Here is a 23,167-nt window from a genome sequence, read left to right on the forward strand (position 1 = left end):
CTATGAAACTTGCCTTTGCACACACATTGCAATCGAGGATCCGGAACTTAGCAGGACCCTGACTATTGCTTTTTTGAAGTAAGTTCAGCTAAAAGATCAGTAGACACAAAACAACCAAAACAGTAAAGACTTCAATGAATCATCAAAAACTAAATGTATCATCTGATTTTTTAAAAAAGACCTATCACTTAACTTTAGCTTCCTTAACTCTCTGGACAAAAGAAAAGATTCTGGGTTTTGAAGTTCTTCAAATCGGACCTCCGTGGAGAAAATCTACTTTGAGCACTGTGCAGGAATCTATTTCTGAGAGAAGCCCAGAATAATGGGGACTCCTCAGCCTGCTCCATGGAGAAGTCCCCTGTAGGAGGCAGGGTAGCTCTGGGGTGTGGAAGCCTTGGGGCCAGACTATCTTCTTCAAATCTCAGCACTTCTACTTATAAACTGTGTGACCTTAGTCAACGTACTTACCCTCTCCCTACATCAGTTTTCTCAGTTATAAGAGAGGATAGTATTAATAGTATTAATCACAGATATAAAGCTCTTATAAAGAGGATAAAATAAATCCATAATAAATACTAGCTATTATCATCTGATTAATAAATGTATATGTGTGTATGTTTATCTTTAGGAAAAGAAAAAGGCTTTTTGTTCATCTTCTTTGGAGAGAGGCTGGGACATGCATAACCAGAGAATTTGCTAGTATAATTTTCTTCAGACTTAGAGAACCATTTAAAAGCACATTTTGACATGCCCTATGTTGCTAATAGTAGGCTCATCTTGCCTTGTCTCTGTCCACAGAGAGTATCACGGAGAGAGATTTTAAGGAAGAAAGCAGGACTTGGTGGGACTTTAGTAAAAGAATGGAAAAACTATGGTGGGGGCTATACTACTGAGAAAGTGATGGTCTATGGAAACTAAAGTAAGCTTATTTATTTGTTAAACTGGAAGCAAGGTATACTTAAAAAATGCAGTAATATCCATAGGAAAAAAATGTTCAGAAACGGGTAGCATTAGTGTGACAGGGAAAATGCACCCCATACGGCAGATTTTAAGAATCAAGAGTGAGCAGGGACCAAATTAGAGGCCTGGTCAAAGTTCAGAGTTCAGAGGCTAAGTGTTCTGGAGTAAGAAACTCAGTTTTCCACATCGGTGGTGAGGTCTCCAGAAATGGCTGCCTAACTCTTGCCTCTGTCAAAGATCTAGGGAACATATATCCCTCTGCTGGGCTATTAGCAACCTGAGCCAGGCAGCAAAAAGTTATGAAGCACCAACTGTGTATCAGGCTCTGTATTGTGAAAAATAATTTATTACCATTTATTACCAAAGGGTGCCCAATCTCTGCTTCCGGCCACTTTTCTGGCCATGAGGGAGCGAGGGGAATGTGTGTCCTAGTCTTCCTTAGTCAAAGTCCCCCCTTCACACTAGGATTTTACTTTTAGGGTACTTACAGAGCAAACAAAAAAACCCCAAAAGGCTACCTCAGACGTGGCAATAAAAAGAGGATCAATTGACAGCCACTATTTCAAATGAAGAACACAGATGATGATTTCAGACCCACAGCACTCCACCCCTCCACCCTACCAAAGATGACCCAAGAATGAGGCACAACACCTACAAAATCACACAAATCTTTGGAGCTTTTATCTCCCATAAAAAGTAACACTCCCAAAATGACAGACTAGCAGATTCTTACTCTTATACAGACCACTTCTTGAGTTGAAAAAAATTTTTTTAAGATTTATTTATTGATTTATTGATTTATTTGACACAGAGAGAGAGAGAGAGAGCACGAGCAGGGACAGCGGGAGAGGGAGAAGCAGGCTCCCCACTGGGCAGAGAGAGCCTGATTCAGGGCTCGATCCCAGGACCCTGGGATCATGACCTGAGCCGAAGGCAGATGCTTAACTGACTGAGCCACCCAGGTGCCCCATTGAGATGAAAAATTTTATTTTATTTTATTTTTAGACGATTTCATTTATTTATTTGACAGAGAGAGAGCGTCAGGCAGAGGGAGAGGGAGAAGCAGACTCCCCGCTGAGCAGGGAGCCGGACAGGGGACTCAATCCCTGGACCCTGAGATCATGACCTGAGCTGAAGGCAGACACTTAACCGACTGAGCCTCCCAAGTGTGCCAAGATGAAAAATTTTAAAAGGTGTTTCTTCAACTGTGTCTTTTGAAAGCTTGGCTCAAGACATTCCTCCAGCAGTCTTCTTACTCAATTCCTTTATTTTTCAGCTCCTCTTTGACACGTTTCAGATAACCAGGATCAGGGTAGCCATACCTGCAGAAGGAAAAAAAACCCTTAGCTTCTTCACAAATGGTCTTCAAGAATCTGTATAGTAGATCCCTGGCACTAACATTCAGCATCCTGAATTGGGGGTTTTGGTGCAAACATTCAAAAACAATCCTGAAAGCAGATGACTTACAATCACTTGTAAGTGTGCAGATGTGAGTCATCTAGCTGGTAAGTGAGCTGAGCTGTCTGCCTAGGATCTGCCTTCCAAGAAGGCTTTTTTAAAATTTTCAGCTCATGGTAAGCAGTGACTCTCCTAAAGTCATACTACACTATATATTATGGAGGGTAATCATATTCTATAGGAAAATTTTCTAATTTGGGAAATTTTCGAAAGTCTCAGGATGCATTCCCTTTTGAACACTAAGAGTCTGAGGCATTCTATTTGAATTTCATAAAAAGCAAGTAAAGAACAATTGGATTACCTGTAATACAACTTCCACCACCATTAGCTGAGACTTTTCCTAGAGTACTATTGGCCAAGTGAATTTAGGATCTCTATGGACCATTGGGAAGGGAGGATAAAAGAAAGGGTGCTTTTGAAAGAAGGCAAAGTAAATAACATTGCTAGGATCTATCTTCCAAATAGATGGGACACCCCAAATTAAATCACCTTAGATACCATTCATCCTAGATTCTGAAGTTCCTTCCCTTTAATGCAAAATTTAGTGACTGTGTGACACTTTGTGGTTTGGAGGGTAGAAGGTGATAGAACCAATATTTCTGCTTTATGATATTATCATTCCAGACTGGCATCTCTCAAAATACTTTACTGCAATTAATAAATGAATGCAGTAAAGTAGCATGATAAAAATTAATATACACAAATATGCTGTATTTCTATATACTAATAACAAGGCAGAAAGAGAAATTAAGAAAACAATCCCATTTACAATTGCATCAAAAAGAATAAAATACCTAGAAATAAATTTAATCAAGAAGGTGAAAGACCTGTACTCCAGAAATTGTAAGACACTGATGAAAGAAACTGAAGATGACACAAACAAATGAAAAAATATACCATGCTCATGGATTGGAAGAATTACTAATGTTAAAATTTCCATACTACCCAAAGCAATCTACAGATTCAATGCAATCCTTCTCAAATTACTAATAATATTTTTCATAGAACTTCAACACTTAATCCTAAAATTTGTATGGAACCACAAAAGACCCCAAATAGCCAAAGCAATTTTAAGAAAGAAGAACAAAGCTGGCGGCATCACAATTCCAGATTTCAAGCTCTATCACACAGCTGTAGCAATCAAAACAGCATGGTACCAGCACAAAAACAGACACATAGATCAATGGAGCAGAATAGAGAGCTCAGAAATAAACCCACACTTACATGGCCAATCCATCTACCACAAAGGAGGCAAGAATATATATGGGAAAGGCAATCTCTTCAATAAATGTCTTGGGGAAATTGGACAGCTACACAGAAAAGAATAAAACTGGACCACTTTCTTAAACCATACACAAAAATAAATTCAAAATGGATTAAAGACCTAAATGTAAGGCTTAAAACCAGAAAACTCCTCAAAGAAAACATAGGTAGTAATCTCTTGGACATCGGTCTTAGCAACTTTATTCTGGATATGCTCCTCAGGCAAGAGAAACAAAAGTAAAAATGAACTATTGGGACTACATCAAACTGAAAAGCTTTTGCAATAAAACAAAAAGGCAATCTACTGAATGGGAGAAGATACTTGCAAATGATAAATCTGATAAGAGGCTAATATCCAAAATATGTAAAGAACTCATTATAGCTCAACACCAAAAACCCCACAAAAAACCTGATTTAAAAATGAGCAGAGGATCTGAACATTTTCCAAAGAAGACATAACAGACGGCCAACAGACACATGAAAACGTGCCCAATATCACTAATCATCAGGGAAATGCAAATCAAAACCACAATGAGATATCGCTTCACACTTGTCAGAATGGCTAGTATCAAAAAGACAAGAAACGAGTGTTGGCAAGAATGTGCAAAAAAGGGAGCCCTCATGTATTGTTGATGGGAATGTGAATTGGTGCAGGCACTGTAGAAAACAGTATGGTGTTTCCTCCAAAAGTCACGAATAGAAATACTGTTTGATCCGGTAATTCCACTGGGTATTTACTCAAAGAAAACAAAAATACAGTTCGAAAAGATATATGCACCCCTATGTTTATTGCAGCATTATCTGCAATAGTCAAGCTATGGAAGCAACCTGAGTGGCTATCTATAGATAAATGGGTTAAGAAGATTACATATATATATTATATGTAATATAATATATATATTCCCTTATATATAAAATGGAATAATACTCAGCCATTAGAAAGGATGAAATCTTGCCATTCGCAACAACACTGATAGACCTAGAGGTTATTACGCTGGGTGAAATAAGTTAGAGAAAGACCAACACCATATGACTCACTTATATGTGGAATCTAAAATAAAACACACACACAGACAGAAACAGTCTCATGAACACAGAGAACAAACTGGTGGTTGCTAGGGGAAGGGGGCTAGAGGTTGGGGGATGGGCAAAAGAGGTGAAGGAGACTAAAAGATACAAACTTCCAGTTGCAAAATAAACGACAGATGGTAGCTACACTTACTGTGGTAAGCATGGGGTAATGTACAGAATTGTCAAATCAACTGTTGCACACCTGAAACTGATGTAACATTGTATGTCAACTTGACTTCATAAAAATACTGTAGCCAAGCCCACTGCTCTAAAGCCTCCTTAGAGCCACCACCTCCAGCTGCCATATTTAAGAAGCTCTAAATCCTGTTTAGCAATCCTTATGTTTCAGAAGATTCTCACGTTTGTGGCCCCCCAGTACGGGAGGTTTTGTGGTGGATGTCATTCCATGTAATGACATCACAGACTCCTAGTGATCGAGACTCCCCCACCGTGAAAATCAGCTTTTGGTCAAAGGCCTTACGAAGCAGTCTCAAAACCTCGTTTCCTTCCTCATTATTAGGCAAATATGCTGTTCGTTGTACTCCAGAGTATTTCTTTCCTGGGTTTGGGTGCTCTTTCTGTATGAAGACAAGAAAATATCACATGAAAACACTCCCAAGTCTAAATTTTACTATACAGAGAGATGTGCTCATTTGCAGATAGAGCAAATCAAAAACAAACAAAAAGTTATTGAAGGTTTGCACATATTCTCAATAATTCATATTTCTCTTTCCCTAAATTCATATTGGAAACATTATCCATCTTCTGACTTGCCCCATTCTAACGCACAATCACCACCCACTCTTTCTCTGCCTTAACAGACACAAAAGTTACCTAAGTTATAAGCCAACATTGCTACCTTTATTACTGATATTATTCTTATTTAAAGCCCTTGCCTATGGAAATACACATGGAAATAATTCCCTGGGATATCCAGTAATCGGCACCATAACAGTCTCTTGCTCTGATAATTCTAGCATACTGGAACGAAACCCACGTCCCTCAGAAACACTTACTGTTTGTGTGCCTCCTTTCATGTTATAATGAATCACAATGGAGCCACAGGATTCATAACCTGGAAGTGAGTCTTCTAGGACAGTGACAGTCATGGTTCCCTCTGGCTGATTGCCTTTCTGGATACCATAGGACGTCTGGCACACAGGACAGACCGGCTTATAGGACAAGGCTTTGTCGATACAAGGGGTGCAGAATGCGTGCTTGCACTTCGATAGCACCTGTTCGTTACTAATGGTGTCGAAACAGATGCTACATATGTCCTCTTCCTTGTCCACTCCTGACACCCCCGAAGTGGCAGAGTGCTGGAATGTTGGTGAAGCTATTTTTGAATCATCACTAGCAATGTCCATGGGTGTTTCGTGGTCCTCATTCCTTTTATCTCCAGCTAATGGGGACATTCCCACTTGTTTAAAGATATACTGCTTTGCCTTTGCAAGGTGGTTTGGCAACCCAGTCAAAGTCACTGACTCTTGATTTAGTATAAAGTGTACATGCGGATGGTTTTTTCTAAAGTCATCAGCAAACCTGGTCTCATATAAGCGCTCTCTCGATTTGTCCAGAGGTTTCAGTGAAAGAACTTCTCTCATCAGCTGACTTGACACATGTTGATAGGCATCAATGACACCTGCACGAGCATGGGCAGACAGATTGACTTTCTTGTCCTTAGGGTTAAATTGAATGTGGATTTTCTTACTGTCTTCCCAAACCTCACACCGAGTACTGTACTTTTTTCCTATCGCTATCATCTCCTGGAGAAATTCAGCTTTTACAAGCGTGTAGTGAGCTCTGTCAACTTCAATTCCATTCATCATGCATTTGGGAGTCGATATTTTCACAGGTTCCGTAACGAGACTTTCAGAGGCTTTTAGGGCAAAAAAATATCTGGCTGCTGAAATGTCATCTTGGGTCCCAAGGAGAGTTAATTCTCCTCCTTTCTGCTTTATAAGGAGCTTTGTAAACCGTTGATTCAATTCCTGTTTGATCTTATTTGCCTGCTTACTGTCTGCGAAAGCAACACATTTCTGCTCCAGGGATCCTATGGTTTTCTGAAATTCACTGACAAAAGACTCTCTAGCGGCTTTGAGGTCACCTGATTGATTGGAGGTGAAGTCTAAATGGACCGTATTCAGAGAACTCTCCTGAATTGTTTTTATTTTTACACCAAATCTTTTCTGTATTGAGTCTATTTTATCAGGATAGGCAACCTGGAAGTATTCAAAGAAAGGCAAGGGAATTTCAAGATGGTTGCTTTTGTCTTCTGCCCTGGTTTTTGGTTTGAAGGGAGAAACACAGCTCTTCTGGTCCTGCTGATAGAGTGGCTTCCTCTCCGTTGTCAAAGGGGAAGATTCATGTTTGCACCCCATTTCCTGGAGTTGCTTATTCAAGAAGTGATGTATTTTTTCAATATCTCCGAAGGTACCAGACACCTTCTCAATTCCATCGTCCCCTTCCATCTTTTTGACGTTGGGGCAGATAGTGGTTATGCGTTCCCTCTGCTCTTTAGAGAACAGGTTACAGTTCAGGTCCGCTGTGACACTAAGAAAGATCTGAAATTTTAAAAGGAACAAATAAAATCTTTCAGACGTCAGCCCTACGTGTCCTGTCAAGAGAAACAGCCAGAGGATGACTTCTTTCAAACCCTTTTTGTAGAGGATGCAGCCCACTACAGCCTAGAGGTTCTCAGCTGTCTGTACATTAGAATCACCTGGGGGATTAAAACAAAACAGACGAAAAACAGACAAACAAAAAAGCCAAGGCCCAGGTGCGTCTCCAGAGATTCTGCCGTAAAGGTAGAGCGTGAGCACGAGCATATTTAAAAGTGATATGGACAAAAAGTCTGCGTTCTAGAGCCGTCCACTGTCTCCACTATTGGGGAATGAAGGCACATCTGCTTTCTGGGCAACTTGCTGTGGTTCTCTCAAGATTCTATGAGCTTCGAGGGGAGCCACACATCTGAAGAGGATGTTTTTTCCTATTTGCTGTTCTTTCTCGTCTTCAGTCACCCCACCCCTTTTTAAAAAACTAAATACTTAACTGCATGCAGTATTGCTGGGCCCTCTAAGTCCTGGCCTCTAGAAGGTCAAACACAGGACAAAAACACCAGATTAGGCTAAAAAGGACAGATGCAAACTGAATGTAATATAAAAGCAAGATTTCTACGTTTTGTTCTCCTCAAGTTTTTGCACATGCTATTTCCTCCACATGTAACATCCTTCATGCAGATCCTCCTTGAGACGTTTCCCAAGTCCAGCCGCTTGTCACACCTCCATCAGGACCACCCAGAGTCCAAGCCACTCTCTTCTTGCTCCTCGTCTGCCACAACCCCTCCTAACTGGGCTCTCACCTTGTTTCCACTCTGGCCCCTTTCTACACTCAGTCCCCCACACAGCAGCTGAAGTGAGCCTTTAGAAATATAAACCAGATCTCCCCACACCGCTGGCTCAAAACCCTCAGATGAATCCCCTAAGACTGAAGTTAAAATCCAAAGTCCCTCCCTTCATCCCCCAAAGACCTGACTTCTGGCTACCTCTCCAAGTTCCTCTCCTGTCCTTCGCTCCCTTCCACTGCCTTCTAGCCACAGTGGTCTCCCTCCTTGAAGCCCCTGGGGTTCAGGATAGAAGTTCCTGTCTCAGGGCCTTTGCACTTGTGCTCCCCTCTGCCTCGAACATTCTTACCTCACTTAGCTAGCTCCCTTACTTCATTACCTCATTTGAGAGGACTTTCCTGATATCTTATTTATAATAATGGTCTGAAAAAAAAATAATGATCTGTCACTGTTTATCATCTATCCTGTCTTATTCTTCTTCCTAGCACTTATCACTGGCAGACATTTTATTACGTTTTTTTTTTTTTTTTTAAACTATCATTATCTGTTTCCCTCACTAGAATCTAAGGTCCCTGAGAGCAGGGTCTGTGCTCCTGGCTATATCCCCAGCTCCTGTGACAGTGCCTGGCACACAAGGTAGTTGATACTGATTTGCCAAATGACTCCACGGCTGGCTCCTTCTCATCACTCAAGTCTCAGGCCAAATGTTACCTCCTCAGAGAAGTTGTCTCTGACTTCTGGTCAGAAGCAGCAGCATCTCCTTCCCCCTCCTCACTTTGGCCCTGTTACCCTCTAAGGCAAAACCCTATTCTATTTTCTTCTTGGCATATATCACTGCCTGAAATTGTTTCATTTATTTTGTTTACTTGCTTGTTGTCTTTCTATGTACCTCCCCACCCAGCAGGGACTTTATCTATTGCGGCCACTTCTGTGTCCCAATGCCCAAAAGAGGGCCTGTCTCTTAGTGGTGGTTGGATCAATAATGAAAAGTATGGTGAATGGAGAGGAAGGTGCAAGAACATAGCCCCCCTCCTTCTTTCAAACCTTACTTTTTGGAGACAGGAATCCATAACATCAGGAATATGTTCTTCATTTTGCTGCTTCTCACCAGACCTCACCCCTTCCTGTAAGTGTGGCAACGAAGATGTTCTTGGTCTTGCATTCTCCACTGGATTCTCAGCGTTCTCCAGAAAGACAGTCACAAGTTTGTTGTCAACCACAATCTGATGCTTTTCTTTCTTCAAGACTCCCTCTTTAGCTTCAGTGGAGACATTATAGATGGGAAAGACTTTAAATAAACCTCTTATTCATGCATCTGTACCCTGTCCCAAGAAGGCTGTTCCCTGTATCCTGGAATGGTGGGTTGGTGACAGGGCACTGTGCAGGAACTACTCAAACTCTAACAGGGGCAGCTTATGTTTTTGTTTGTTCGTTTTTAAAGATTTTATTTATTTATTTGAGAGAGAGAGTGCCAGCAGTGGGGAGGGGCAGAGGAAGAAGCAGACTCCCCACTGAGCAGGGAGCCTGAAGTGGGGCTCAATCCCAGGACCCTGGGATCATGACCTGAGCCACAGGTAGACATTTACCTGACTAAGCCAGCCAGGCGCCCCCAATTTACATTTTACTGTAGACAGGAAAATCTCATGATAATGGAATACACTCTTTAAAAGTCACGTTTCTGAAACTGTCTCCAGTTTCCCATTTCAATGATATGGAATAATACTCATTATATAAAGTTAAGTGAAAAGAGCAGGAATCAAAGATACAGCCTCAGAATTTTGTAAATATATACTGATAGACTGACATTCATAGAAAAGACTGTAAAGAAAAATGCCATATTGTTTATCTCCAGGTGGTGGTCTTTATTCTTTTCCCACTTTGCTATAGTGAGCATATATTATTTCTGTAATTCTCAAAAACAAGTCAGTGGAATAATTAAAAAATAAAAGTGGAATACCTAAATGACACGAGTTTACATACAGGTGTCTGGGGGCAGGGAAAGGTGTCCCTCCCCGAGCTGAGAAATCTGAGTTAGGGTGAGGATACTGGAAAGCATCAACTTTAAAATGTGCTCAGACCAGATCACCGACTGGGCACTTCCGGGCTTCGTCCTCCCCGTCGGGCTGTCTTTAGGCAGCAGCAGCCCCCCGTTCCCGTCCCCAGCAGACGGTGCCTTACTTTCTCCCGCCGTCTCTCCTAGGTCAGCACGAGCTGGGTCGGCCTGGAATCCCGCGGGGCCAGGCTCCTTTGCACCCGCAGCCCCCGCCCGCTGCTCACCTGCCCTTTCCCTGAACTTCACCAGGAAGGTGACCCGGTCCCGGTGGTAGAGGGGCTGGACGGTGCACTCCCCGCCGCCGGACCTCCGGCTCTGGAAGTAGATTTCCAGCTTCCGGGGTGTTTGAGAGCTGGACTCCGACACCCGCACGAGCAGCGGGGACGGCGGGCGAAGGGTCGAGGCCATGGCTCCGGGCGTCGGGCTCCGGGGGCAGCGTGCGCCGAGCCGCGCCCCGCAGTCCCGGGCCGCAAAGTTTCAGTTTCGCTTTCCCCGAAATCCCTCCCGGTGCGAGGCAGAGCCGCTCCCCCTCCTCTCTTGGGCGCCCTTCCTGCCGCGGTCCGCCCGGTGAGTAGGTCCAGGCCCCCGGCCCCCGAGCCGCGTCTCGCGGCGGCGGTGGGCGCAGTCGCCGCCGCTTCTCTCCTGCGGGCTCAGGTGGGGTGGGGGCGGGGGAGAAGCGGCTTCCCAGGGCCAGGTGTCCCCCGGGAGGGTGGGGACGGCTAGGAGGAGGTTTAAGTCAAATTAAGCTTCTCCTGTGTTTGTGATTCCTTTACATTTTTCTTCTCGTTACTATTATTTGCAGCGAAAATGTAATTCACATTCTGAATTCAGGTGAAACGTACTCACATGCCTTTTAAAAACCTGAATTCGTTCAGCTGCATTGTGATAGGTCACCAGTGACCTCCTTCCAACTCTATCCTTTAGAATGGCTCTTGGGACTTTCCTACTCTCATGCCTCGATTTGGCGAACGGAACTGACCTGGGTAATGCCCCCGTGTCCTAGGGAAGAAAGATGAGAGCGGAGGCCCTGCCCTCAGGGGCTGGTAAAGGAAGGTGGACTTGTGAATAAGGAAGCAAAATCTCTTAAGGCCTCCAAGAGTAAGTTTGCAGCAGAATCTTAAAAAGGGTGAGAGGTAGGGAGCGTCTGAGGTGCTAGAATCCCTGTGAAGCAGAGGGAGCCCTTGGCCTTGGAGGAGATGAGAGGGGACAGAGGAAGGGTCTAGATCAGTGCTGACCAATAGAAATAGAATGGGAGGGGTATATGTCATTTCAAGTGTTTTAGTAGCCATTTTTTAGAAGTATATGCCCATTGATCAGTTAACACCTGTGTGAAGTGACCTACGTACAAAGATTTTCTTTACAGCCTTTATTACAATAGCAGAAGATTGGAAACTCCTTAAATGTCTATAAATAGGGGAACCTGGAAGTTTAACAGCTTACAGTGCATCTATACAAAGGAATGCAAAGAGCAGTAAAAAGAATGAAGAAGTTCTTTATGTGCTAACATGGAAAGAGCTCTAGGACACATGACATGAGAAAGGCAAGATACAGAAGAGTATGTGAAAGATGCTACTGAAATTGCTCTGGAAGGAGACAGGAAAAGCTAATGACAGTGATTGCATCTGGGAAGGAAAGGTAGTGAGGGGGGTAGGAGGGAGCCTTTCAAGTTTTTCTTGAACATTATACCCATTCAAACAATAAGATGTAAAATTGAATACATTTCAATCCTTAAGAAGAATGTATTGCCTCAAGGCAAGAGGCTCTGAGGCCCTGAAATAAAATGGTGTCAGTGGGAAAGGAGGGTAGGGGCACATTTGAAAGTCATTTAGGGCCTGCCTGGGTGGCTCAGTCAGTTAAGCTTTCGACTCTTGATCTCAGCTCAGGGAGAGTTGAAAATTGAGCATCAGCAGAAGCATAGCCTAGAGATAGGTATGGGAGTCATATTTGCAGCTGGCAAGTTGGAGCTTTGACCTGGATGGGGCTCTGAGCTGAGCATGGCTGTTACTTAAGAGTCTCTCTCTCCCTCTCCCTATCCCCCCCCACCCCGCCCCATAGGTGCTCTCTCTCTCTCTCTATCAAAAAAAAAAAAAAAGCAGAAGAGACTGAATGGGCGATATGTTCCTTCTTTTTACTTTTGGGAGGTTAAATGAATGCCATTACTTAAGAGTCTCTCTGTCCCTCTTCCTGTGCCCCCCCATACTTGCTCGCTCTCTCTCAAAAAAAAAAAAAAAAAAAAAAGCAGCAGAAGAGACTGGGGCAATATGCTCCTTCTTTTTATTTTTGGGAGGTTAAATGAATGCCATTACTTAAGAGTCTCTCTCTCTCCCTCTTCCTGTGCCCCCCCCATACTGCTCTCTCTCCCTCTCGCTCTCTCAAAAAAAAAAAAAAAGCGGAAGAGACTGAATGGGGCAATGTACTCCTTCTTTTTATTTTTGGGACCGTCAAGTCCCTCCCTAGGTCTTCAAGGAACATCCCCAGGTCTGAAGGAAAAAACAAGTGCAACAGCGTCTAAAACAAAAGCCGACTGGACGCCCACAGCCAAGCAGACACGGAAGTTACCCTTCTTTTGTGAAAGCAGCAGTGCCCTCTGGAGGCAAAAATGTATCTTGTCCTCCCATTTAGGATTCTGCCAGACTTCCTGCTTTTCCTGGCCTGAAAGAGTAATTGTGCTCTGCTGCTGTAGATAGTGGAACAAAAGTTTTCCGCAACAACGGCATTAGAAATCATTTCAGAGGCCTCGAGGCCACTACGTGGGTGACAAGGGTGGGCAGCTATAAACTTAAGCATTTTCATCAGCATTCTCCTAAAAATTCAGTCTTTAATTCCTTCCTGGTAGACGGATAATCTTAAAATATGTTTTTGCAGAGTTTCTGATTTTTCTCCAGATATTCTCCACTCTAATTTGATCAAGGATATTTATCACAAAGTCAGTGACACCGGCCCTCCACTGGCACAAGGACAGCGTCCTCTTTCTTCAACATCCTCCAGGGGCTTCACTCACTCCTAAGGCCAGTTTTTCCTCTTTTTTTTTTTAAGATTTTATTTATTTATTTGAGAGAGAGAGACAGAGATAGCGGCAGAGATAGCGAGGGAGAGCACGAGCAGGGAGGAGAGGGAGAAGCAGACTCCGCTGAGCAGGGAGCTTGGTGCGGGGCTGGATCCCAGGACCCTGAGATCATGACCTGAGCCGAAGGCAGCTGTTAACTGACTGAGCGACCCAGGCGCCGCCCCCCTTTTTTAATGCTGCGCTCAGTACCTCTTGGTATCCTCCTCTTCTAGATATGTAAAAGCTTGCTCTGACCTTCAAGGCCTGGCTCTGCCCTCACCTCCTCCATAAAGCTTTCCCTGCTGTACTCCATATAGCTCTTCTCCTCTGAACCACCCTTATGGCTTGAACCGGAAGCTCTCTGTAAAGGATGGAAGGTAAACAGCAACAACAGCTGCAAAAACAGTGTGTGTATCTTCACCAATGCCACTGAAAACTACTAAAGATCAGAAATCATGTTTACAGCGCGCCTGGGTGGCTCAGTCGGTTAATAAGCGTCTGCCTTCAGATCAGGTCATGATCCTGGGGTCCTGGGATCAAGTCCCATATCGGGCTTCCCGCTCAGTGGGGAGCCTGCTTCTCCCTCTCCCTCTGCTGCTCCCCCTGCTTGCTCGCACTCTCTCTCTCAAATAAAATCTTAAAAAAAGGAAATCATGATGTTTACTCTTCCTGTGGTGTATTCTTACCAAATTCCCTAAGACACTAGTCCGTGCTTATCGCATCCTTTCTATCCATTCCTAGAAGCAGGCAACCACATTTGGGAATAACAGTTTACATTGGGAAACGCAAAACAGAGTATAAACGTTTAAAGACCCCGGGACCTGGAGGATGGACTTTTCCGGGGTAAAAAACGTAAGTGTGTATAAATGATGAACCTTGGTCCGCACACGAAGAGTTCTTCCTATAACAGCTAGAAACCTGGGGTTACTCGGCATTCTTCTTTGGTTTTAATAGCTCATGAAAGTTTTTACCTCGCACCATGTGAGACATGGGAAATCAAGAATATGGTGATGTAAGCAACAGAGTCAGCACGAGGATGGGAGATTTTTTAAAAATGTCACCTCAGTATCATTTTGATTCTGTCTAGTTATTCAACAGTTCTGCCTTTGCAGGATGAGGGGAGGAGGCTGGAGGAGGAATGAAAACAAGGAAATGGAGAAAAGGCACCTCACTTGTTTAAACGGAAAATTCCACATTCCGGCTTGTGTCATGAAATAAGCCATTGAAAGTGGGTCCTTACTGGTAGATGGGGAGGTGTAGCCGATGAGTTCGTGTTCCCGTGTCTCCTGTTCTGTCTAGAGAAACCGCACAAGCCATTGGAGATTGGAGGCCTCTCTGGGAGTTTGGGATCATTTTGGTCTGTGACCTTTGAGCCTTTTCAAATGTTAATCTCCCACTCTTCAACTGATCCTGAATTAGAAGTGCATTGGCCTCCGGGGAAGTAGGGCAGGGGCGGTGTTTGCTGGGACACTTAGTATTTCAAGTCTGTGATTAAACAAACACTTGTTCCCCGTCCCCCTCAAACCTAGTGTTTTTTGCTGGGTTGTTGTTGCTTTGTTTTTATTAGGCTGTATTTGTTATCAGTACTCTGTAGTCATTCAGTTGCAATTTTTTTAACCGCTTTTATTTATCGCAGGGTTCCTCTGGAGCAGCAGCTTACAATGAGAAATCAGGTAGGATCACCTCACTCCTGTTTCAGAGGATCTCTGCTCAGATCTTTCCTCCGTGGAGAAAGGGAAATATAGAAGCGAAATGTCTCCCCCTCCCCCAGGCGCTCAGGTGTATGACTACAGGGCATTGTGATGTCACAAAGGAGACTGCTTCAGGGGCAGTGGGACACCCGCACACGTGTTCTCTCAGCACTCCCACTGATCCTTGCCTTTGCCCACACGATGTGAAAATCTTCTGACCACAGCCTACAGCTGATAGTGGCCAGAAGAGGTGACCCACTGCTCTCCCTTTGCATAGCAAGGGTTGTATGATCCAAATGGAACCTACCTAATCATAGGAGTGGCCAACTTGAGATTTTCAGCCAAAGCGCGGGCCAGCTGGATTTGTCTCTCCAGGTGCTGCTGCTTTTGGGTCATTAAGGCCACCAGAGATCTTTCTAGGTGGCTCAGATTAGAAATGGAAGTTGAGGTAAAACGTCATTAATTACCCCATTTTATCTATTTTAGGACTCCCAGTTTTTTCACATCTCTGAAATAGGGCTACTCCCTATCAGTCCATAGGGTGCCATGGTTTAATTGGCATCATTTTTCTTTTAGCAGTGACATGTAATCATGGTGCCCCAAGCTCCATGAAATACAGTGTCACAGGTTGGGTTCTCTAGGAAGCAGAACTGACCTGGAGTTAGGGGTACACAAGGTTTATTGTGAAAGGAAACGAGAAGAAACCAGATTGGGTGGGTGGAGCCGTCAGACTGTAATGAAAACCTGACAAAGCTCTGCCAGCCTGAGAGTGCTCATTTCAGGAGCCCCACATTGAACATAAATGGCCTTGCTCAGCCACTGATGGGTGCCACCCTGGAGAATAGCGAGCGTGACCTTGGCTGGAAAGCTGAAATGGACCCTGAGTGACTAACAACTGGATGCTGTTGCCTAGCCATATTGCCCCTTCATAAATGCATTGAAGGGGGGGGGCGGTCTGAGCAGCACATCTTCTTGTCTGCCACATACAATAATAACCTTTAATTCCACCAGAATTGTGCAATGAAATTAGAGAATGATGAAGAATTATTTACTGTCACACCATCAGTGCTCCACACACTCTCTGGCCCATGCCCTCACAGGAGTATCCTTAACCAGTGACTGATGGCAGTTGGATAAATATGCCCCAATTTTTTTACCCCACCGGTGGTGTAGCTATGAGACCCATGGTCTGCACTGCCCCCTAGTGGAGTTAAGTTTCATTTGCTTTGTAACACACCTTTTATTCGTTTCCTTTCTTGTCCTGTCTTACTTTCCCACTCTGCCCTCCTCATCTTCTTCGCCCACCCCTGGTGTTTTCTAGGATCACCTCCCAAATAAACTTACACTCAAATCCTCATCTCAGGGTCTGCTTCTAAAAGAACCCCAAGCGGAGACACCGACAAAAGCAAACAAGTTATGAATAAAGCCTCCATGTATATTTGACTCAGAATTACGTCCTTGCCAGTACATGGGCCTTCAGTGTGGATGTTCCCAGAGTCACCATTTTTACATAGATTTCGAAAATTTGTGAGTCCCCATACACATAGTTTTCTCACCACCATCGCTGTAGCATAGTAGCTACCATTTAGCAAGTACTGTGTGCCAGGCACAAAACGAAGCACTTTACAGGTGACCCACCATGACAAACTCTTGTATATCCTTGGTCTAATTACATGTCTGCTTGAAAAGGAGGATAGGGAGGGGGACGAGAGGAAATTCATCTCACTTTTGCACATGGGGACCTCGGTCTTCTGGTGTAAAGTGGAATTACATTCTTTTCAAAGGAACCCTTGCTCATTTCTTTATTTTTTCTCTTCTCTTCTTTTCCAGAGACTGCCACTCCTGAAGAAGACCACAGTTGGCAAATTCCCATTAATCACAATGACTTCACAGTTTTAAAAAATAATGAGAGTCAGCTGTGTGAAGTCCTTCAGAATAAGTTTGGCTGTATCTGTACCCTGGTGTCTCCATCCCTGGGAGGTAACAATGAGTCTCTGCGAGTCTTCAGAGAAATGCTTACTCCCGGGCTGGAGTTATCTGTTTGGAAGGACGACCTCACCAGACATGCTGTTGATGCTGTGGTGAATGCAGCCAATGAAAGGCTTATTCATGGGGGAGGCCTGGCCCAGGCCCTGGTGAAGGCTGGCGGCTCTGAAATCCAAGAGGAGAGCAGAAGAGTAGTTTCCAGACTTGGTAAAATACCAACTGGTAAAATAGCTATCACAAAAGCAGGGAGACTTCCCTGCAAATTAATTATCCATGCTGTTGGGCCTCAGTGGACAGCAAAAGATTGTCAGACATGCACCTGTAAGCTGCAAGAGGCCATTATAAGTATTCTGGATTATGTTACTTTTATCAATCCAGACATTGAGACAGTAGCAATTCCAGCCCTGAGCTCTGGGGTTTTCCAGTTCCCTCTGGACCTGTGTACACAGATCATTGTGGAAACTATCTGCTTTTATTACCGGGGGAAGCAACTGGCCACTAATTTGAAAGAAATTCACCTGGTAAGCAATGAGCACCCTACTGTTGTTGCCTTTAAAAATGCTTCAGAAGTAATCCTAAGGATGAACAAGATGGGATCCTGGATGAGTCAAGAAGCCACCCCTCCTTTCAAGGCAATTATTGTGAACAATATGACTCTCCAGATTGTCCAGGGCTACATTCAACTGCAGGAGGTAAGTCTTTGTTTCTATTCTCTTGTACTGCCAGAAGAGATCCCTGAACTGTGTATTACCTATCAAGTATTTTTTTTAAGTAAATACTATTTCAGATGCTATTTAGAAAGCATCTTGTTAAGGCTAAGAGTATAGACTTCAGAAACAGACCATCTGGATTTGAATGCTAGCTTTGCCATTTGCTAACTGGGTGATCTGAATTGAGTTATTTTATCTTTTAGACCTTGGTCACCTCATCTGTAAAATGAGAATAATAATAGCACTTATATCAAAGAGCTGGAATCAATACACGTAAAATGCTTAGACTAGAGCTTGGCACGTGATAACTATTTATGATTATTATTGCCATTATTTCTTAGGCACCACAAGGAAATAGAACAAGCTTTGATTCCAAGGAACTTCAAATCGATTATACACTTTTTTTATGTAAGAAAAAATTCTCGATTTGAAAAATCCCATTGGGGAAACAAACCATCTGAACATTTCTGAAGCAACTTATCAAGAGTAAACAAGAGAAGTCTTAATACAAAACGAATTCATAATATTTAAGAGTATGTAAATTTGTGACAAGAGTGTAGGGCAGAAGATAGGAGTTTTGAATCTGATCTCAAGTTATGATGGGTATGAACTGGGTGGTTAGAATGACTTGATCAGAGAGACACAGAAGCGGTGAGAGCCTAAAGATCAAGGACTGGACCAGTCAGGAGATCTAAGTGCAGCTGTAAGCTGTATACTTAGTATACTGCTGTCTGTCAGGGGTTGGAGAGAATACAAAGGGTCACTTAGCATTTAGCCAGCGCTTGTGGGGCACCAAGGCCACGGCCCTTGCAAGGAGGGAAGGGAATGGGGGTAACAATGAACTTGGGTATTTCTGGGTTGGTGCAGCTCCCCTGCTAGAGCCCAGTCTGGGCATGCATCTGGGTGTTCAGCAAGTTATTGATTCCAAAGTGAAGGGGGCAGTAGGGAAGAGAAAGAATATAGGGCTATATTATTTTTATTCCTGGATCACGGATGTCACACTTAAGTTTCCTATGGCCACAATCAAATAGACTTAATCATAAGTGAAAAGATATCACTTCTTTTTTTTTTTTAAGATTTTATTTATTTATTTGAGAGAGTGAGCGAGAGTGAGAACATGAGTAGGGGCAGAGGAAGAGGGAGAAGCAGACTCCCCACTGAGCAGGGAGCCCCATGTGGGGCTCGATTCCAGGACCCTGGGATCATGACCTGAGCCAAAGGCAGACGCTTAACCAACTGAGCCACCCAGGCACCCAAAAACCACTTATTTTCTACCAGACAATTCGAAAAGAAGACTAGGGGACCCCACACAATGAAACATTTATTCAACAAGTCGTTAATATGCCACTTTAAAATTAAAGTGGAAACATCCTAGTTGAATAATTTACCCTTTAACTAGACTTTTATTTTATTTCTTTATTGCCAGCAACATTAAGAACCTTAAAATTTTTCAAGGAAGCCAGTGCTCCCAAATTGGAAATTCTGGTTGCACTTGCAAAGTGAAACATTCATTACCATCCGTTAGAAGTACCTGTGTTGCCCACAAAAAGAACCAAAGCCATCAGGATGATTTAGGGGTGTTTGAAGCACCGGGCGGGAGTGGAAGGATACTGTCCCCTGCAGCCCGGGTCTGAGGGCTGACTAGGAGGTGATATTACTGAAAACACAGCCCATGTGTGTGCAGTCCATTTCCAAAGGGACAGATGAAGAACTGGTAAAAGTGGTTGCCTGCAGGACAAGTGGATGCGTGGGGCATCCAAGGAGCCCAGCAAGAGGGAGGCCTATTTCCACTGAAGACTTATTTGTCTCATTTGTATTTTTTTTTTTTTTAAAGATTTTATTTATTTATTCGACAGAGATAGAGACAGTCAGCGAGAGAGGGAACACAAGCAGGGGGAGTGGGAGAGGAAGAAGCAGGCTCATAGCAGAGGAGCCTGATGTGGGGCTCGATCCCAGAACGCCGGGATCACGCCCTGAGCCGAAGGCAGACGCTTAACCGCTGTGCCACCCAGGCGCCCCTCATTTGTATTTTCTTAAACCATGTACTGCTTTCTTTAAAAAGAAAAGCATTAGGAGGTAGAAATTTCCCAAGAAATTTTATTTCTACTCTCTTTAAAACAAAACAGAAAATTCACACAGAAATAGCAGAAAGTGATGGCAGTGCGGTAGGGGATGAATGCTCCGAATCTCGGAATACGGGAAGGTATGAGGCAGCAAGGGGCAGGCAGACGTTTGCAGCCAGCATTGTATCCTCCACTCATTTTACCTAATTTCTGAATAGGACAAATGACTCACAGCAATCAAATGGAATTATGAGTTTCTATCCACCGTTAAATGGTATCTTGTGCAAGACAAACACACAAACAAGAGAGGTCTTGTGAATTTAGGATCTTCAAAAGTATTTTCAAAGCTCCTCAGCAAACTAACGATTTAAGAAAAAGTAATTTAACAATGAATCCTGTCCATCTTTTATTTTTTTTTTTCCTTTTCAGACGGATGTAATTGTTAATTCTGTAAATCCATTCTATGGTCTTGAATTTGGACCTGTGTCGATATCAATTCTACAACAAGCAGGAAATGAAATAGAATTGGAATTTAATGAAAAAGTTACTGAGATACAAGAGTCTCAGTTGGTACTGGTCACAAAAGGATTTAAATTGTCCTGTCAATACGTATACCATGTGTTGTGGCATTCAGGATGTCGCAAACTGACCAAGGTAAGTTCAAAATAAGTTTATCTTTATGTAGTTCCATAGTCTACATAGTCTTCGTTGAATTTCCATCATGTCATTACGTTTATGAAATGTTGGTAAGTGGGATAGCCCTCATTCTCTACCACTCTCAAATACAGAAAAATTGTTGTTGTCACACAAGTTATCTGAAGAAATTTAATTTTAAATATTACCTAACCTATGTCTAAATTTTAAGCTGGCATACTGCAAACAGACCTGGAAAGAGTGGGCTCCCTCAGTCTGCACACTCTTTCACCTCACCCCTCTGTGACCCTGTTGGCCTTTCCCCAAGTGGGCCTGGAATTCGGCCTCCTGTATTTCCCTCCACCAGTTAAATGCCAGGAGGACCTGGGATTTCCTTTCCAGTATTATTCCAGGTAAATCTATTACCTCTGGTGTCTTCCCACCAATGCCTGTGGTAGAGATGGGCAGATTGCCTTTCTGGGCAACTCTTCACCTAAGACCCATAAAACATGCACATTGAAGAGTGGGAGGACCCACTTAAATGTGGAGAGAGGGAAAGAGTCCCCTTCTCTGTCTTTGTGTATCTTCATTTTGCCACCATTTCTGGTCCTTCTTTGACTAAGAGCCCTCTAATCCCAAACTGGTCCTCTAGTCACTCTCTACCCTCCAGTTTTCCAAGACCCTTCCACAGATAACCTTCCTGTACTTCAATTTGAATGTTGAAATGTTGATGGAAAGTTTAAATCTGCCAAATATATTAGTACTTCTCGAGAAGAAATTACATAGTACATTAGGACATATCTTAAAGATGTTGGGTAAAGCTGCTTATGTATTTTTCCCTCTGTCTCCTTCATTAAACTTATAAGAGCTCTTTGTTTCAACCTGGAAGTGGCAGGTAAATGGGGATAAACTGATGGTTGGCTCTCTGACCTGGGGAGATGGACAAGGCCGTATAAACTGGGAGAAATCATGGCATCCAAACAGACCCCTCAGTGACTTCTGTTTCTCATCATCTAACCTTATGGCTGTAATGGGTTCCCCATGGAGTGCAGCCTTTCCTGCTCTCTAAGGAGGCATGGCCATGACCCGAGGGAGAGTAGGGGTTGGCATTGTAAGATGTGAGCAGGATCAAGGGGTGAGTGAAGTTTTATTTTGACTCGAAGGCTGATCTTTTTTTTCCCACAGATACTGAGACTTGCAGTGAAGAAATGTTTGGAGAAATGCCTTGAACTAAATAAAACTTCTATTTCCTTTCCTGCCCTTGGGACTGGAAACATTGGTATACAGAACAGTACAGCAGCCGAGATTATGTTTGATGAAGTTTTAACTTTTGCCAAATGCCATTTGAAAAAACAATTAACTGTAAAGTTTGTGATCTTTCCAGAAGAACTGGAGACATATATGGTAAGTTAAGATTTTAGAAATGTCCTATAGTTCGTTCGTTCATTCATTCAAGCAGGCATTCAATAACGTCTGTGTAATATCTCCAACGTAAGACATGAGCTAAGCACTGTATAGCACAGTGATGTTCTAACTTGGTGAATTTAATTTTTTTTTAATTGCCCACCTCTGACCTAGTGAAGAATGTCATTAAAGCAGCCATGTTACCCTGCTGCCTAATTTCCCTCTTTTCCTTTGTCAGCCTTTATTCTCCCCCTGTTCCTCAGAGGTAGGCAACCTTCTAGTTTCAGTGTGGGGGTCCTCTGCTCCTCTCTCTTCTCTCCTGCTCTGAGAACACAAGTACTCTTACAATTTCTGCAGTCCTGTCTTCAGAGCCACGTCAGCCCCATACACCTAACCCTCTCTCATTTCCACTTGGTTATCCCATTGTCATCTTAAATCCAACATATTTAAAACAAATTCTTTGTCTTCTCCTCTCCAAACGATCAACTTCTATGGGCAAGTTAATATACTTTTCTGTGCTTCAGTTTCCTCATCTTTAAAGTGGGATAATAGGGGCGACTGGCTGGCTCAGTCAGTAGAGCATGGGACTCTTGATCTTAGGGTTGTGAGTTTGAGCCCCGCTTTGGGTGTAGTGCTTATTTGAAAAAAAATAATAAAAGTAAAATAAAGTGAGGATTAATAACTACCATCCTGTGGAGCTGTTGTGAGCATTAACTGAGTTAATCCACGTAAAACACTTAGAATGGTACCTGGCACACAAGGAAGCCCTCCATGGAGGCTGGCTGTTGTATCAGCTGTAATGGACTGTAATTCAGAGTGCCGACCTGAAGATGAAACCAAGTGACCTGTTTATCTTTTCTCCCTATTAGATTATTAATTCTTTCACAGCTCAGGTGTCTGGCTACTTTTGCCATGTCCCCCGTATTGTCCCCAAATTCAGTCTATTGTTTAACTTCTCTGTGGGTGACCCCAGAGGGAAGTCAGTTGTTGTGTGTTACAAAAGGGAGGGATGAGGGGCGCCTGGGTGGCTCAATTGTTAAGCGTCTGCCTTCGGCTCAGGGCGTGATCCTGGAGTCCTGGGATCGAGCCCCACATCAGGCTCCTCCGTTGGGAGCCTGCTTCTTCCTCTCCCACTCCCCCTGCTTGTGTTCCTCTCTCGTTGGCTGTCTCTCTCTCTGTCAAATAAATAAATAAAATCTTTTAAAAAAAAAAAAGGGGGAGGGACGAGTGTGTTAAGGAGTGTGTCCGCGTGTCTGAGGGCAGAGATCTGTGTGTCCAGCCTTTTTAGTTTTCACTTCATCTCAGCTGTTTGTTTTAGAGCAGGCAGGTTAAGCTGAGTTTCTAACATGTGCAAAGTCCCTGATATACCCAGCATAATTAGCATATAGTGCTGTGCTGTTCTGCCTTTAAAGTACCATCTCTGGGCTTTATTCTTGCTTAGCTGGCACTTCGAGAAGGGGTTGTCATGATGTTAAGGAAGAATAAA

At 43.4% G+C, this 23,167-nt stretch overlaps 2 protein-coding genes across 8 annotated transcripts in view; one reads left to right on the plus strand and one right to left on the minus strand.

Moving 5' to 3' along the window:
• Window positions 1-1,726: 1,726 nt before the first annotated feature.
• On the minus strand, window positions 1,727-10,606 carry DTX3L (deltex E3 ubiquitin ligase 3L). The gene is made up of 5 exons (XM_026494819.4): window positions 10,373-10,606; window positions 9,145-9,353; window positions 5,769-7,316; window positions 5,113-5,330; window positions 1,727-2,282 (listed from the first exon to the last, which is right to left on the minus strand). The coding sequence occupies exons 1-5, from the start codon at window positions 10,554-10,556 to the stop codon at window positions 2,213-2,215; spliced, it is 2,229 nt and encodes a 742-aa protein (XP_026350604.1). The 5' UTR covers window positions 10,557-10,606; the 3' UTR covers window positions 1,727-2,212.
• The window catches only part of PARP9 (poly(ADP-ribose) polymerase family member 9), a 29,688-nt gene continuing 17,045 nt past the window's right edge, over window positions 10,525-23,167 (plus strand). Inside the window, exons 1-8 of one of the 7 annotated variants that reach the window (XM_048215010.2) lie at window positions 10,629-10,715; window positions 12,595-12,911; window positions 13,014-13,156; window positions 13,936-14,046; window positions 14,831-14,867; window positions 16,716-17,563; window positions 20,074-20,298; window positions 21,463-21,681. In XM_048215010.2, the coding sequence (XP_048070967.1) occupies window positions 14,023-14,046; window positions 14,831-14,867; window positions 16,716-17,563; window positions 20,074-20,298; window positions 21,463-21,681 (1,353 nt within the window). In that variant the 5' untranslated portion in view covers window positions 10,629-10,715; window positions 12,595-12,911; window positions 13,014-13,156; window positions 13,936-14,022. Of the gene's footprint in view, window positions 10,716-12,379; window positions 12,912-13,013; window positions 13,157-13,935; window positions 14,047-14,830; window positions 14,868-16,715; window positions 17,564-20,073; window positions 20,299-21,462; window positions 21,682-23,167 lie in introns of those variants that run through there. The other 6 variants (XM_057306615.1, XM_057306614.1, XM_048215009.2 and 3 more) reach the window with 6 other exon arrangements.

The sequence above is a fragment of the Ursus arctos genome, unplaced genomic scaffold (assembly GCF_023065955.2).
Source record: "Ursus arctos isolate Adak ecotype North America unplaced genomic scaffold, UrsArc2.0 scaffold_4, whole genome shotgun sequence".
In the NCBI taxonomy this organism is placed as follows: Eukaryota; Metazoa; Chordata; class Mammalia; order Carnivora; family Ursidae; genus Ursus; species Ursus arctos.

Coding starts and splice junctions, on each gene's coding strand:
- DTX3L (XM_026494819.4), bottom strand. CDS start 10,556: ATGGCCTCGACCCTTCGCCCGCCGTCCCCGCTGCTCGTGCGGGTGTCG. Junction 9,354..10,372: donor GAAGTTCAGGGAAAGGGCAG/GTGAGCAGCGGG, acceptor TCTCCACTGAAG/CTAAAGAGGGAGTCTTGAAG. Junction 5,331..5,768: donor TGAAAGGAGGCACACAAACA/GTAAGTGTTTCT, acceptor GTCTTCATACAG/AAAGAGCACCCAAACCCAGG.